This window comes from Mercenaria mercenaria, chromosome 3, assembly GCF_021730395.1.
Source record: "Mercenaria mercenaria strain notata chromosome 3, MADL_Memer_1, whole genome shotgun sequence".
NCBI lineage: Eukaryota > Metazoa > Mollusca > Bivalvia > Venerida > Veneridae > Mercenaria > Mercenaria mercenaria.
The window spans coordinates 42,618,243-42,630,942 of NC_069363.1; the positions used below are offsets into that span (position 1 = coordinate 42,618,243).

The following is a 12,700-nucleotide window of genomic DNA, read 5'->3' on the forward strand; positions in this document are numbered from 1 at the left end:
CAATCAAAAACCTAATAAATTCTTACTAAAATCTTCATGTTTCTCAATAACAAACAGATCAATTTAAGTTTTATATGTTCGAGATTAATTTACACATTTTGTACTTTATGGATTGCGGCACTGAAAGGAAAATTTTACAATAAGTATCACAAACCTGTGAGTAGGAGGTCCTTCAGACTTTTCTGGAAATCCTCGAGTCGATCCTTGAGATGTGGATCGTGGTAATCTCCCTCACAGGTGAACACAGTCTCAATGTAGTCCTCCTGGGGACCCATCGTCAACTGAAGTCGCCTGAAATTTATATATATGCAATGTTGTCATTCTATATTAAAAGAAGCCCAGTTACTCACTAGCAGAAGATTGTGTGACAGATGTGGGTTTGAATATGGGCAAGATAAATATTTTAGTCACAAATAAAGCTCCCACATTTAAACAAGTTTGAGTTGTGTTGGACTGGCAAACATACAAATTTTCTTCCCAGTTAAACAAAACAATCACACAACTACTTTTAACCATTATATAATCTTCAAATACACTGAATTATAGGAAAAACAATAGCTGTCCATTAGAAAGCACGCTCAGCTATTTGACATTTTTTAAGTCAAACATGGGCAATAACTTGGCAATGCTTATGTATCAAAATTATTTTATTACAATTTATAACAAACTGATATTTTATTTATAAGCTGAAGGGGGCAGGATCAAGACTGGTGAGTTCTGGGATGATTTCAGAAATCAGATTTCCACTTAAGTGTCATTCAGTTTTACCAGTACAGTAAACTCCATTTGTAACGATATCACTTGTATCATTATACCGCTTGTAACGATGCTGTGACCTTTGATGAAAACGACGTATATATATGACTAGTATTTAGTAGTATGTAAATAAATCGTACACAGAACGTATTCTATAGTACGAGTTGCACATCTCTTTAATCAAGCACACCTTACCTACTTTCCGTTTCGGCCGATGCCGAACTCAACTTTGGGTGTAACGATATCCGGATGTAACAATATGAATTCTACGGTCCCCTGAATATCGTTACAAGTGGAGCTTATTGTATAAATTTTAATTGTAAAATTGTAAGAATTTGTAAATGAACGTCTGTATGCAAGTTTGTACTCTCAGAAAAACTTCAGTATCTGACAAGCGAATTTGTGCTCAACAAAATTTCTGGTAAAAAAAACCCACCCCAATCCCTCATTAAAAAGTTCCCTCCCTACCTACACAAAGTGTCACCACCAATACGTACATAAAATTACAGCATTGATGAAACGGCAATACAGACAGGATGATATCATCACATGCATGATTTAGTTTATACTTATTTTTTTTACCTCAATTGTGCAGATTTATTTATTTTGTTGGGTTTAACGTCGCACCGACACAATTTTAGGTCATATGGCGACTTTCCAACTTTAATGGTGGAGGAAGACCCCAGGTGCCCCTCCGTGCACTATTTCATCACGAGCGGGCACCTGGGTAGAACCACCGACCTTCCGTAAGCCAGCTGGATGGCTTCCTCACGTGAAGAATTCTACGCCCCAAATGAGGTTTCGAACCCACATCGATGAGGGGCAAATGGTTTGAAGTCAACGACTCTAACCACTCGGCCACGGAGGCCCCTCAATTGTGCAGAAGCTTCAAGAATATTTTAACCACTTTCGAGTCAGCTTCCAGGAAAAACCAGTACTGGTGTCGAACCCACGGCCCCAACAAACCAAATATAGGAATTAAAGATGTCCTACACATTATTATGTCACAGTGATTAATTTGTCAGCCTTTTTATAGGACTGTAATTGTTTACTAAGTGGGTCTTTTGGTTCCTCATTTCTCCTAAAATGGCACCTAAGAAATGTTTTTAGTATGTGGTCAGTAGAGAACTACTCAAGATAAAGCCTTTACCTGGGCCACACACTGGCACACAGACTAATTCTTGTTACTCAGTTGGACAAGTGATCATAAATACAAAGAGATAACAGGCAACTTCAATAAAATTCTTGTCAAATTCCTCAGAGTATCCAGCTTGGGGTAGTCAAACCATGAGGATTTTAGAATAGGAAGTGTCTAGCCGTCTGATAACTATACAACTAGCCTGCATTTCTCGCCATCCAGTAAATCAATTTGTTTATGAATAATGTATGGAATAAATTAAATTGTCATTTTTTGTTTGCCTAACTTAACAGAGCAAGAGCAATATTTACCTGTAAATAAAAGCTATCCAGACTGAATTCAAGCCTTAATTAATCTCGATAGTTTAATAACTATTTCAATGAGTAACAAGAGCACCGCCAATGGGTGCAAACGCTTGTCTCAAGTGCTGGTCAGTATGTATGAAAAGAGTCATAGTGCAGAATGAAGTACAAAAAGGGCCACAATTCTGACAAAACGCAGATCAGAGTTAATGTTCTTGGCCTACAGTTATCTAATGACGATAAACAAGTGTGCAAAGTTTCAACGATGTAGCTCTTATAGTTTTTGAGAAAAGTTGGACCTAAACAAAACATTTTACCAAGAAACTCAAATTTTCTAAGTACAAAAGGGGCTATAATTTTGACAAAATGCATATCAGAGTTAGGGTTCTTGGCCTACTAAGTCAGCTAATGATGACAGAAAAGTGTGCAAAGTTGCAAAGCTGTAGCTCTTATGGTTTTTGAGAAAAGATGGACATAAACAAAAATTTTAACCAATGCCGACACAGACGATCAAGTGATGACAATACCTCGTAGATTTTTTTAAAAAATCAGACACGCTAAAAACGGAAGTGTTACAAATTCTTAAATGGCGAAATGATGAAACAACGATTTAAGTTTCCAAATTCAGAGTAAATGTTTTAGGATAATTTACACTTTATTAATTTTATACAAGTTAATAAATATAGCAGATATAGCACATGCTTTTTGAATGTATTTATATACTATATTTTGTTGTAGCAATTTTGAAAATGGTTAAAGACATCTTAATTAAAAACACAACTTCTTGTTTAACAAGAGCTGTCAGAGGACAGCAATGCTCGACTATTCAACAGCCTTGTCAATTGAATGAATACGAAAATCAAAAAAGGGGCATAATTTTGTAAAAATGGAAAAAAGGGTTATGGAACCTTCACACTGCTTATCAGCTCATAAAGTGAAAAAGTGCGTGAAGTTTCAATCCTTTTTCCCATAAGTGGGTACTGAAATACAAGCTTACATACAAAAACTTAACCAAAAAACTGCTAAGTCGAAAAAAGGGGCATAATTTAAAAAAAAAAAGCAAAGTAGAGTTATGGGACCTAAACAGTGCATGTCAGATCATGACAGTGAACAAGTGTGTGAAGTTTCAATCCATTCCCATTAGTGGGTACTGAGATACCAGCTTACATACAATACCTTAAGGTTTAGCCGTATAACACAAAACAACAGATTTTTTAATTAAATAAACAGCATCTTTACACACAGCTTATCTGTCCAATGTTTTACTATTCTGTCCCATAGAGTTGGATACTAAAATTATTCAAAATGAGTTGTCCCCCTGTAAAAAAGAATGCCATTTGTAAAGAAATAAATGTAAACGATTGTCAAAAACGATGTTTTACCTACTTATGTAAAGTTTAAACACTCGCACGATGTTGCAAATGCATCGAAACGAAGACATGTAACAGCTTTTCAAAAATGGTGAGTTTTTAAAGCCGCTGAACTGTCCAGAAGTGTGACCCCTTCATGCAGTCCCTTTCTGGAATTCAATATATGTAAGCGTAAATGGACAATGGTTTTGTAAAATTATATAAATGTTTTATACGCTGTTAAATTTTCATGTAAAACAATGCTTTCTTTCTACGATTTAATGACGTTTGAACTTTTTTCTCCGAAACATGGACCTATACCTTAACCAAGAATTTCTAAGTTGAAAACGGGGCATAATTTTGTAAAAAAGCAAAACAGAGTTATGGTACCTATGCAATGAAGGTCAGTCTATCACAGTGAATAAGTGTGTGAAGTTTCAATCCATTCCCACAAGTGGTTACTGAGATACCTGCTTACAAAACCTTAACCAAGAATTTCTACGTCGAAAAAGGGGCATAATTTTGTAAAAAAGCAAAATAGAGTTATGGAACCAGTTCTGAGATACCAGCTTACATACAAAACCTTAACCAAGAATTTCTAAGTCGAAAAAGGGGCATAATTTTGTAAACAAGAGCACTGCCAAGCGGGGCAATATACACCCGAAGGGTTACACCAGAGGATGGGAGCAAAATTTAAAGAATTGACTGTTGAAGCCCAAAGGTGAGGAACAGCAAAAAGAAGAAATTCCAAGTCCACAAAAAAATTCTTACCAGGTAAAGTTATGTCAAAATACATCTAAAACTTGGATGTACAATCCTTGTTGTACCACATAAAAATGGTCTCGGTTTTTCCCTACGGCCAATAATAAAAAAGTTTCAAAAAAAAGCTATTTATAGTAACAAAAAAGGGAAGTCATACAAAAAATATTATTGTAAGAGAACAAAAAAGGGATCTGCCGAATAAAAACAAAAGCACTGCAATGCAGAGCAAAATACACAAAGCAAAGTCATATATGACCTTTGAACCCTAAGTGTGACCTTGACATTGAAGCGAGTCATCCAAAACATGCGCTCTGCATGTTGCCTCAGTGTGGTGAACATTTGTGCCAAGTTTCTTTGAAATCCTTCTAGCAGTTCAAGAGTTACAGAGCGGACACAGCAAAGTCATATATGACCTTCAGTTCACTTCTAAGTGTGACCTTGACCTTGAAGCTAGTCATTCGAAACAAGCGCTCTGCACGTCGTCACAGTGTGGTAAACATTTGTGCCAAGTTTCTTTGAAATCCTTAAAGCAGTTCAAGAGTTACAGAGCGGACACGAAACACACTCATATGACCTTTGACCACTAAGTGTGACCTTGACCTTGAAACTAGTCATCCGAAACAAGCGCTCTGCACGTCGTTCTCATGTGGTGAACATTTGTGTCAAGTTTCTTTGAAATCCTTTAAGGGGTTCAAGAGATAAAGAGCGGACACGAAATTACTAACGGACGGACATTCCTACAGATGGACCTTTATTGGGTATTTCTTTTGTTAAAAAGTACCCAATATGCTACAAAAAGTACCCAATAAACACTACGGAATGAATAGAATTTACCGTTACCTATTGTTCTCTATACCCAACAAATGTTCATTCGTGGGCTCGGACAGACACCAACGTCATAACATAATATGTCCCTTCGGGCGTATAAAAAGCAAAATAGAGTTATGGAACCTGTGCAGTGTAGGTCAGTTTATCACAGTGAATAAGTAAGTGAAGTTTCAATCCATTCCCACAAGTGGTTACTGAGATATCAGCTTACATATAAAACCTTAACCAAATCGGGACGCCGACACATGGTTGAATCCAATAGCTCTACTATTCTTTGAATAGTCAAGCTAATAAAATGCAGACATGTCACAAGCATGTTAAAATAGGAATTTCTAATACTTCTCATTACTTTCTGTGCACCATATCCTCTCATTAAAACCTTTTATCTTTGCCATCAACTTTGAAACTACTGTTTGTTAGTACTTTGCCTCAGCATATCTACTGCATAACAACAGCAACAACAACACTGAAACAGCGACATTAACTTCATCTATAATCAGCAGCATTTTTAATAGATATTGATCAGATCAAGTTTACCAAGCTTAATAATTATGTAAAAGTCTTAGTAATACAATTTTTTCATTGAAACATAGCTAAATCATGAACAAATCGATTTCCGTATGCCTAGAAAACCCTTTGAGGACAGGCTAGGCGTCCAGTAACTTGACAGCTATAACACATTGTGACAGGCTAGACGTCCGGTCTCTGGAAGGCTTGACACTTCCTTTTGGACAAAAGCTACTTTCAGTGGCTGTGTAACATGCTTTTAATTTATATTTACATGTCCATACTTCACAATACATTACATTAAACATCATGACTCGTTCATATGAAATTCATACACTATCACGCTTTTATCATTCTCACTATTTTACTCTGAAGTCTTCTTTCAATGCTTTTAAACTACTTTTATTCTTGCACTTGACGCGCACCAGCTACTTTACCCGAAAGGGGCTTAAGCAGTATGAAAAAAAAGATAGTCTTATCAAATTATATGGAAAAACCATGGAGGCAGAATAGATAAAAAAAAAAACAACTATCTAATATTCAGAAAGCAGGCCTTTTTTCCATCACTTTGGGAATGCCACCAGCACCAGTGGAATTGGGAAAATGCTCTCGGAAATTGTCTTGATTGGAAAAAAATTGAAAATTACCATAATCTATACAAAAGTGCTATTTGTGTGTAGTATTTCCAAATGTGATGTTGCATTTTTAATTATTCAACAGTATATTAAATGAGTATTGTTTACCAAGTCAAAACAAACAGATAATTTAGCTGCAAAACTATTGTAAAACAGCAAGAACACACACAGGAAGTTAACAATTATTTGGAATTTTAAGTTCAGAATTGGGGAAAAAAACTTATTTTTTTACTTTGGGACTGCCTCCTTTTACTGGAGGAAGATAACCAGGGGAAAAAGCCCTAGAAAATTACACTTATCAAAGAATAACACTGCTCCATTTATGAACTTTATGTAGCTTTATTTAAGAAAAAAAAACAGTTCTGAACTTATTACAGATAACAGTGTTGCATCTTTCATCAACACTGAATTCCATTTCATAAATAACTTTGGAACACAACACAATTTCTTATCGTAAGGGAGACAACAAAATTGTCAACTTTAACACTGGCAAAAACTTGCATCCAACAGCTTAATACAGTATAAACATGTAACATCTTAATTCATATAACTGCTAATCAAGGTCTTATCTGTCAGTAATAGTATTTGGCAGTGTGTTGAACACACTAAACGGGTGGGAACATATTTTTCTACATCCACCATGTTTGTTTTCGTGGTTTCTTCACGCTTTGCAAAAAACTTTTACACAACCATTACAATGTTTGATGACTGATATTTTAAAGCGTACTCGCTGGATAATAAATCAATCTACTCCTTCTGTGTAATTTCAACATTAAATGTCTGCTGTCAGAGGAAATTTTCTGTATGCTGTATACGGTGGCCATTTTTGCAGAATTTTTCACCCGTGCAACATACTGCATTTTGGGAGATTTTTAAGAGGGTTGACAGCAAAAACTGCATACATTTCTGGCTCTCTTCAACAGGGCAGACATAGGTCTTTACTTTCTTTGTATACGGGCGGAGGCATTATACCTGTGGAGGCGATAAAACGTTCCTAGAAATGACCTTGTTTCTTCAACGCCATGGAACAATAACAAGTGCCGCCATTTGCAATACTATCAACACGCATGCGTAGCACAGACAGGGCATGCCGGGAATGACATCCGCTGGTGGCGGGAAACACGAATCAGCTGTTCAGATGGTTTTTGGTACAAAAGTAAGCCGATACAACAAGTAGTAATAAAGGTGTACCTGCATGTGTTTTTTTACATGTAAATTGGGAAAAAAGATCCCTGCAAATACAAATCGGAAATATAGTGTAGATCTTATTCTATGTGCGATCTGGAACAACTGATACGTATTAGATCTACTAGACCTTCCTGGTGCGAATAAAAGAAATTGGTGTAGATCTAGAATCTAGATCATAGTGTAGCCTGTCTAAATAATTTTATGCAACCGTCTATGTCAGACCAGTGTAGGAAGTGTTTGGATAAAATATGCATGGTATTTGACCACTTCATCATAATCTTTGTACAGGATTTTAATATTAATAAAAAAAAAGTTGACTTGAATCCCTCACGAGGACATAGATAGCTGGCGCGTCAAGCCATTATAAGGATGTTTAAAGAATAGTAAAAGAGAATGTTTATATATAGATCTATATACAAACAAGTAAAAAGAAGAAAATAAGTAGCTTGTTTAAAATAAAAACAGTATGGCAGCGAGATTAAGGTGAAATATGGCAATATGGTCGACAGCCATACTGAACTGTTTAAGTGTTGGTATTAATGACGGGATATCTGTGAATCTGTTTCAGTGATAAACAATCCATGGATAAAGGAGACTTTGTAATTATCTGTTGAGGCTGGGGTTAATTAACCTGTAATTCAGCAGATCGGCATGTCTGGCTCCCTAATGGGGATGATATAACATTCGATGGGATATATATCATGTTTTATATATCATGGACAGCCTACAGTCAATACGACGAAGACCCAGTCGGCGCCAATTTAGTGACTGTAACATCTGTGTGACACTGAATGTCAGACTTGACCCAGGGCGCAGATCTTCATTCGACAGATTCTAATTGTTCAATTCGAGTTCGGGTGTGGGGAAACCAGACTTCAGATGCATATTCCAGTTGTGGCCGAACAATTTTAAGGGCCTGATAAGCCATGGTTCAGAATTTACGTTAACAATTCTTCGGAGGAATCCGAGGGTTTGGTTTGCCTTCTTTGTTGACCTATTGATGTGCTCGTCCCATGATAGGTCATTTGATATATCCACGCCTAGGTATCTGGCTGATGTGACCTATTCTAGAATTGTATCATGAAGGGAGTATTTTGTTGGGATATACGGTTTTCTTCTAGTGAAGTGGATAACTTGACATTTGGACGAGATAAATTCCCATGTCCCAGTCCAGCTCCAACTTTTCTAGGATATTTAAGTCATCTTGAAGGGTCTTTGATTGATTTATTAATGTAAGGGTCATATAGATGGCAGTGTCATCTGCAAATAGACGAACTTGTGATTGGACGTCTTCTGGGAGGTCATTTATATAGGCTGGGAAAAGGAGGGGCCTTAGGGACTCCAGAGGAAACCGGTATTGGATCGGAACTATAGCCATGTAACACAACTGACTGGAGCCTATTATCTAGGAAATAGAAATATTTGTTGATGTTCATGACATTTACTGGGTACATGAATTGTTACTGAAACAAATAGCTCATGAACATTCCCCAACTAAACCGAAGGTACCGAAAAGAAATCCACCCCATATATGAACTTCCAATACAGAAAAGTTATTTATAAAACCAGACAAGAGCTAAGAACATATAGCTTAAAAATAAAACAAATGTAATCAGAAGGTATAATCCTCAGTCGAGCCAAGTTTATATATTCCAAAACTGTACCGGCAGGTAGCCTTGAAGCGATGGCTAGTGGCAGTTTGAATATATTTTCATACTTAAAGCAACATCCCTTTAGAGTGTTTGACAACAAAAAAAATAAATACTTTTTTGGATATCTTGAAATAAATGCTATATTTCTTAAGAAGGCTTTAAAACTTAATTACTGACAAACTTTATGTTACGGAAACACATGAGAATTTGACGTTTTTACTACTTTTTACGCGCTATTGGTTACGACGACGGGAAAATGTCTTTATTGCCGCGGCGGTCCGGGGTTCGATTCCCGAAGCGGCTTTTTTTTTCTTGATTTGGAACTTTTAAAATATTTTAGAAACAAAAATTCATATTGTAATGTTCATAATAAGACCAAACTTCATTTTGAAAGAAAGATTATTTTTAGCCAAATCTGGAGGCATGCTGCTTTAAAAGCTTAAGAGTTATATATGATAATATGATTTAGTTCGACAAACCTTGTAAATATATAGAGGTTTGCTTATTGATAATTTATAAACTATTGGATTAATTAATTAATTAATTATCAGATTACTTTGACTATGTTTTGATAACTTTTCTATGTGCGTAGAAAGGGTCATGACTATCAAACTACTTTACTAAAATGGAAGTATGCTTTAGATTACTAGTATAACAGTTTTTAGCTGCTGTTCTTATGGATATTTCAAAAGCTTTAGACTGCTTTCCACAATATTTTACTGAGTAATTATCTGCGTACGGATTATAAGAATCTGAATCATCAATAATTTTTCTCATATTTATCGGATCGGGAACAACAGATTTAAAGAGGAAATGTAGTAAGAAAGTAAGTGGGAAAAAAGTTAAAAAGAAGTATCACAGGGCTCTATACTCGGTTCCATTCTTTTTAACGTTTTGATTAACGACATTGCTTTAATTTATTCAGAGAGGATTACATTATACTACACGTATTATACAGATGATACCACTCTGTCTTTTTATTCCACTGATTTTAATGAAGGTGTCAATGTTTTAGAGCAAGACAGTAAAGATTTTATTGAGTGATTTAAATCTTAATTGTAAGCAGGCAAACCCTGATAAATTTCAAGCAATTGCACTAGGCAAGGAAACATTTTCAAAGAATCCAGACTTCAGCATCGGGTCAGAAAGTATCGCATGTGAAGATGTTGTAAAGTTGCTTGGAGTAGATATAGACTACCAATTAAATTTTGACTCACATAGGTAACATCTGTTAACAACAGCTAGAAATGAGTTTCATGTAAATTACAGTGTAATTAGAAACTACTTATGGTTGGCTTCTCATCAATATCCATCCTAATGGTGGGTGAAAACTTGCTGGCATTTTAACGCACTTGTTCCCATCGAACACCCATTTGATACGGATTTTAGAGTACAGTTTCTTCCCGTTTTCTTCCTTTGGCTCGTTTTCTTGCTTGTATGTCGAAAGGGTGCTCACTTTTGGGCAAAGTGTTTGAGAAAAGTACTGAGAATGTCTGGCAGATGCTTTGTGCCGAGGAAAGCACAAGTTTTCTTATCTTCAACGGTGTTTATATTATTAAGATCAGTCAAGGAATAAGGAAATTATCAGCAAAAATGTTACCTTCCCCGTGTGTACGATATCGAAATGTCACTTGGGTTGGTTACGCTGCTAAATACAGATACAGGCTGAAATTAACATTTTCTCTTCAGTTTTATGAATATTATATATAATGTATCGCAATATATTTCGCCCATAGATTAACGAGAAACAGCAGAGGACGGTATATTTCGGCATGTCTATGGTTTCTGCTCCCCGTCAAATCATCCTTTTTTCACCCGATCGAAATACGCGGTTGCACTTTCTGACGAAATAAAAAGAATTTCTTAAATATTTTTGAGTGCAGAGTATTTATCTTTTTAAGTAGACGTACTCTTTTTTTTGTTCCATGAAATTCCATCCAGTAGTAAGAAAATAATCTATAAAATGTTACCTGAACTGAACGGGTTTTTTAAATACAAATTCTGCTCCCTCTCATAGCATTTCATCACGTGGCATGGCCAGTGTTAATACGACTGCGCCGAAAAAAATAGCTTTTATTTCACCCAGATCTTTAATTAAATACAATATAGGGTTTATAGAATTTTAAAACTGGACAGAATGGGGAAATTAACGGACGAGCTATATTACTGCTCCACATGAGATTGTCAAGCTGTATATTCCGTAACGGTCTGGCTTAGCTGTGGAGCTGAATGATAGCACTCTGCATTGTATGTCGTTATTTACTCTTGTGTTTGCTTATGCATGTATCATACACATTTATACCATTTGCATACGCGATAACGTTCATATACTGTGTCTATGAATTGAAATGTAGTTGGAATACAGATAAATATCAAAATGCACAAACGTCGGATCCGAATCAGGATGAAAACTTTAACACAATTACAGTTGTAAAATGTTCTGATATGGCACTACATTCTTTAATTTTCGAAATAAATTATATCAATAAAAATATGACGGTATGTAAATTCTTACAATTTGAAACCGGTGATAGCACCGTCTGAACACGTCTGTATCTGAAAAGTTCTCTCTGTCTGTTCTGGGGGCTTTATTTCACTCTGTCCCTCTGTTCAGATCGCTCTGTGTCTGTACTAGTAGAGGATGATTTTGCGCCCTCTGTGGCTGCAGTTGCTGTAAAGCGCCTTTGAACGTGTTTATCGTGAAAAGAACGCTATATAAATCTGGTATAATAATAATAGTTGCACCACGGAAATTTCGACAGCTACTTTCCTTATCATCACTTTTTGGTACATGAACTGAACGGTTTTTGATACAGCATAGCATTTCATAACGTGGTATGGTCACAGTGTTAAATACGGGAAGTTAACGGACGAGCAATATTACTGCTCCCCATCAGATTGTCAAGCTGTATATAAACGGCTTTGCTTGGCTGCGGTGCTGATAGCACACTCTTTGTATGTCGTTATTTATACAGTACGATTTCTAGGTCTAAGCTCTCTATTACACGGCTACTAAAGCCTAACTCCACCACCATAAAATTTCTTATTACTGGACGGAATTTCATGACGAGAGCGTCTACTTAAAAGCTCAAGTCTTTTATTTCATCAGAAAGTGAAACCGCGTATTTCGATCGGGTGAAAAAAGATGATTTAAATAATGGGGAGTAGAAACCATAGACGTTCCAAAATATACCGTTCTCTGCTATTTCTCGTGAATCTATGGGCGAAATATATTACGAGCCTTGATAAGAGTGATTTTAATAATATAAACAGCGTCGAAGACAGTGGAACTCCTGCTTTCCTCGGCGCAAAGCATCTGCCAGACATTCTCAATACTTTTCTCAAACACTTCGCCCACGAACCAAATGTGTAGATAACGTACACACTGCATGGGATTTGGGCGAAATGTCTGAAGAAAGTATTGAGAATGTGTTGCAGGCGCTTTTTTTTGCCGAGAAAGCATTCCTTTTCCCGTCTTCGCTTTTTATCCTAGTAATAAAAAGAATATCGACAAACAAATCTGAATCGGGTTATTTTTACCATGTGTACGATACCGAAAAGTACCCTGTTTAGGTAACATATG

General features: G+C 36.2%; 1 protein-coding gene and 1 long non-coding RNA gene across 3 annotated transcripts in view; both read right to left on the reverse strand.

The window, feature by feature from the left end:
* The window catches only part of LOC123524965 (uncharacterized), a 36,168-nt gene extending 28,800 nt beyond the window's left edge, over positions 1–7,368 (reverse strand). Inside the window, exons 1-3 of one of the 2 annotated variants that reach the window (XM_045303612.2) lie at positions 7,250–7,332; positions 5,485–5,601; positions 155–291 (exon numbers count right to left, since the gene is read on the reverse strand). In XM_045303612.2, the coding sequence (XP_045159547.2) occupies positions 155–291; positions 5,485–5,498 (151 nt within the window). In that variant the 5' untranslated portion in view covers positions 5,499–5,601; positions 7,250–7,332. Of the gene's footprint in view, positions 1–154; positions 292–5,484; positions 5,602–7,249 lie in introns of both variants that reach the window. The other variant, XM_053538289.1, reaches the window with a different exon arrangement.
* Positions 1–12,700, reverse strand: part of LOC128555578 (uncharacterized) — a 201,837-nt gene that overhangs the window by 61,881 nt on the left and 127,256 nt on the right. The gene's annotated exons all lie outside the window — the stretch shown is intronic.